This window comes from Polyodon spathula, chromosome 4 (assembly GCF_017654505.1).
Source record: "Polyodon spathula isolate WHYD16114869_AA chromosome 4, ASM1765450v1, whole genome shotgun sequence".
NCBI classification, from domain to species: Eukaryota; Metazoa; Chordata; class Actinopteri; order Acipenseriformes; family Polyodontidae; genus Polyodon; species Polyodon spathula.
The window spans coordinates 79,594,407-79,596,179 of NC_054537.1; the positions used below are offsets into that span (position 1 = coordinate 79,594,407).

The following is a 1,773-nucleotide window of genomic DNA, read 5'->3' on the forward strand; positions in this document are numbered from 1 at the left end:
AGCTTTAGGATAATCTATGCATGGTATGTGGATTGCGTGCTAATTGGATATTGATGTTGGAGACAAATCAGACACTGTAATCCCTGATGGAAGATTTACGTTTCATCTAATGCTCTAATGCATGCATGTGTACTGGGCTATCTAAAGCGTGCAAGAAGTTGTGGGGTTTTCGTTGTTTTTTTTTTTTTTTTAGGTGAGCACAGTTGAAAACAAGCAAGCAAACAAACAATTAAACCGACTGGTTTTATAAATGTGTAAATATTGTTATTTAATTAACTGCATAGAATTCCAAACAACGTTTTTCTATCTATCTATCTATCTATCTATCTATCTATCTATCTATCTATCTATCTATCTATCTATCTATCTATCTATCTATCTATCTATCCATCTATCTATCTATCCATCTGTTATAAATGCTGTCTGTCAATATTATTGTATATATTTGTATTTCTGCTTTTTGAAAACAGTCTATCTAAATATATTTAATGTTTTGTTAATAGGGATCTTGGAAAATGCAGTGACTGAGAAGGTGTCTGAAAAAGGAAACACAAATCAAATGGCTTCTATCGAGCTTCTGTTGATAGATAAAGAAAGCCGGCACCCTGCTCCTCCAAACAATAGTGACTGGGGTTTTAAAGCTTTGCATATTCATAAGTCAAGCACTGCAGCTGGGAAGGCAGTTTCTAGCGAGCATCAGTGTAATTCAGCTCAAAGGGCAACTGCCAGTGAAGGACAATGTAATTCAGCACCAGGGACAACTCCCACTAAAGGGGGGCAGCATTTCAAGCACTGCCGTCAAGGACTTGGAAAGGAGATAAGGGTGTGTTGCGACGAGGAATTAGAGACATCATTCACTTACATTGATGAAAACGTTAACCTCCAGCGTGCCAGCCCGAAATTGTCTGCAAAAAGCCTGTATGGGCAATCAGATCACAGCTCTTCCAATGAAATTCGACAAGAAGGTCTTCAGGACCTCTCTCTCATGTCTGATGATGAAACTTCCTTAGAGGCTTCTTCAGTTGACTATGGTTTTATTAGTGCAATTACGTTTCTTGTTACAGGGATATTCTTAGTTATTATTTCCTATGCAATACCACGAGATGTCAATGTAAACCCCGATACTGTCTCAGCCAGAGAGATGGAGAGGCTAGAGAATGAAAGTGCAAGGATTGGAGCCCACTTAGACAAGTGTGTTATTGCTGGGCTTTGTTTGCTCACCTTGGGGGGAGTTGTGCTCTCCACCTTACTCATGGTATCCATGTGGAAGGGAGAGATGTACAGAAGGAAAGCGTTTGCATATTCCAAAGAATCTGCAAAACTGTATGGCTCTATCAATTTTAAAATGGGTTCAAGTCACAACGACGCTACCTCACAGGTATCTATAGTTGAGGAAGATACAGTATCCATAGACTAAAAGTTGTATTTTTTAATATACAATATGTTTTTTAAAATATATATGATATCAGGTTTTAGAATAACTGATTTTATGTACATATTGTATGCAAATACTTTTGCGTGTCGATTATTTGTTTATATGTTCTCCTGTCCATCAGATGTTTTAATCATTAATAAAATATAGTGTAGGCACTGATGGGAAGTCAGCTACTTCTTTCTTGCTGAAGTTGTGATGTACAGAAACTGCCTGTAATGAAAATGGCTTATAGCTTGTATTTATTTATTTATTTATTTATTTATTTATATTTTAAATTGATTTCATTATTTACAACTGATGCTTTAATATAATGTTCTTCTTTATATAGTGCTAAGGCT

The 1,773-nt window shown here is 36.3% G+C and overlaps 1 protein-coding gene across 1 annotated transcript; it reads left to right on the forward strand.

Moving 5' to 3' along the window:
• Positions 1 to 508: 508 nt before the first annotated feature.
• LOC121313872 (transmembrane protein 74-like) lies at positions 509 to 1,417 on the forward strand. The gene has a single exon (XM_041246653.1). The coding sequence runs from the start codon at positions 560 to 562 to the stop codon at positions 1,415 to 1,417; it is 858 nt and encodes a 285-aa protein (XP_041102587.1). The 5' UTR covers positions 509 to 559.
• The last annotated feature ends 356 nt before the right edge of the window (positions 1,418 to 1,773 follow it).

Excerpts from the sequence above, each read along its gene's own strand:
- LOC121313872 (XM_041246653.1), top strand. The coding sequence starts at position 560 with ATGGCTTCTATCGAGCTTCTGTTGATAGATAAAGAAAGCCGGCACCCT.